The sequence below is a fragment of the Emiliania huxleyi genome (assembly GCF_000372725.1).
Source record: "Emiliania huxleyi CCMP1516 unplaced genomic scaffold EMIHUscaffold_3891, whole genome shotgun sequence".
In the NCBI taxonomy this organism is placed as follows: domain Eukaryota; phylum Haptophyta; order Isochrysidales; family Noelaerhabdaceae; genus Emiliania; species Emiliania huxleyi.
This window is the reverse complement of record NW_005199051.1, coordinates 1-1,840: the sequence shown is the minus strand read 5'-3', so window position 1 is coordinate 1,840 and position 1,840 is coordinate 1. Positions and strand designations below refer to the sequence as shown.

General features: G+C 68.6%; 2 protein-coding genes across 2 annotated transcripts; both read right to left on the bottom strand.

Moving 5' to 3' along the window:
- Positions 1-67: 67 nt before the first annotated feature.
- EMIHUDRAFT_255786 (hypothetical protein) lies at positions 68-520 on the bottom strand (the record flags this gene model as incomplete). Its single annotated transcript, XM_005771317.1, has 1 exon — positions 68-520. A coding segment is annotated over one exon (453 nt), but the record flags the coding sequence as incomplete, so codon positions are not given.
- A 68-nt stretch (positions 521-588) lies between these two features.
- EMIHUDRAFT_460802 (hypothetical protein) lies at positions 589-1,638 on the bottom strand (the record flags this gene model as incomplete). Its single annotated transcript, XM_005771316.1, has 3 exons — positions 589-721; positions 1,336-1,429; positions 1,524-1,638. Coding segments are annotated over 3 exons (267 nt in total), but the record flags the coding sequence as incomplete, so codon positions are not given.
- Between the last annotated feature and the right edge of the window lie 202 nt (positions 1,639-1,840).

Here is a 1,840-nt window from a genome sequence, read left to right as displayed (position 1 = left end):
CCACGAGCCGGCCGCCGAGCAGGAAGGCCTCGTCCGTGCCGTGTGCGTGGTCCAGAAAGGCCTCGACTGCCTCGGCGTGAGGCGCCTGCGGCTCCGCGCCTGGACAGAGCGGGCCGTGGAAGGTGGCCTGGGCGAGGGCCTCGCATTCCCGGCTGCAGAACTGCGCGTCGCACCCGCGGCTGCACTCAACGCGCCGGCAGTCGAAGTCGGGATCGCCATCGATGGGCAGAACGGGCGGGCTGTCGAGCTCCGCGGCGTGCTGTATGTGCTCGGCAGGACTGCCGATGTCGCGCAGGCACACGTCGCAGAGCAAGGCGTGCTCTGTCGAGTCAGGAAGCGGCAGCGCGATCAGCGGCATCTCCTCGAGGACTGTCGCTCCGGCGCTCACGCCCTCCGCCGCGATGAGGCAGCGGCCGCGCCCAGGCTTGCGGACTGTGTGGACCGGCACGGAGTTGATGGTAGGAGTAAGAGCGTAGACTACGCCCTTAGTAGGAGCATCCGACACTAGACGCTCTGCCATACTTGAGCCCTTGGAACTGGTCCGCGGCGCCCGCCAGGGACGCGTGCGCGAGACAGGGCTGGAGCCCTTGTGTGTACTTGTTACGTGAAAACCCGCTGGGACCCGGACGCCAGCACACACGGCTAGATTTCATGGCGGGCCGCCTAGGCCCTGGGGTCGGAGTCAGAATCGGTTGGGTGGCCGCGCAGGGCGCGGGCTTCGCTTTCGGGGGCGGTCAGGGAGGGGTCGGGGCGCTGCAGGGGAGCGCGAGGCGGTGCGGGCCTCCTGGGCCACCCGAGAGGCTTCAGCATCTGGGTGCCGCGGCGGCGGGAGGGCGGGCCGGTTGCGGCCGGTAGGAGCTGGGAGGCATTCGCCTCGCGCGGTGGCGGTGGCAGCCGCGCGAGAGAAGGGCCGGCGGGGAGCTCGGAGGCGGTGGCCTCTGAGACAGGGCGATGGCGTTGGCGGAAATGCGAGAGCGTGTGGGCAATGATCCCCTCCCAGTGGCCAGGGTCCCCTCGAGCAGGCCGCTCGCGGCGCGGCTGTGGCCGGCGGGGCTGAGACGCGAGTTTGTCGAGGGACTGCTCGAGGGCACGGTTGGCGGCTTCCTCTGCAAGAGCAGTTGCGAGATGGTCGTCCCCGTCAGACGGAGGGTCGTCGGAAGAGTCATCACCCGAGGAGGTGTCCTCGGGGGAGCCGTCGATGGGTGGCGCGTCCTTGGTAGAGGAGCGGTTCGCGCGCAAAGACTCGAGCAGGCCAGAGGGGAAGCGGGGGGCGTAAGTGTATTGGCGGTCTTGGCTGAGAGAGGCAGAGGCAGCAGGCGGGTGGTGGGGCGGCACCTGTTGCTGCCATGGGCAGCGCCAAGCCGCGCGGCGGAGTCGCTCCGTAGGTCCGCGTTGAGCCACACGAGTGCGCCGACCCGTCGCGAGGTGCCTGCGGGGGTGATGTCGCGCCGATGGCTGAGTACGCGCGGCGTGAGCGGCTTTGCGCGGAGAGGCGGCGCGAGAAGGCGAGCGGGCGGGCGCGCCGGTGGTCGGGCACCGCGCGCTGCGGCTGCAGCAAGCCGGCGGCTGGCGCGGCAAAGGCGGGCAGCGTCGTCGCGGGCAGGTAAGCGACGGGCGCACACGGAAGCCGCAAAAACGCACACGGAAGCCGCAAAAAATCACACCGAAGCCGCAAAAAATCACACCGAAGCCGCAAAAATGCACACCGAAGCCGCACTTCGCAAATTTGCAAAAAAAAACCATAAGAGTGTCTTAGGGATTTCGGGTGACACAGGTTGAGCGAAGGGTACCCTTTGACCCAACCCACGGCAACGTGCAGCACCTCGAGGGCGAGCAAGGT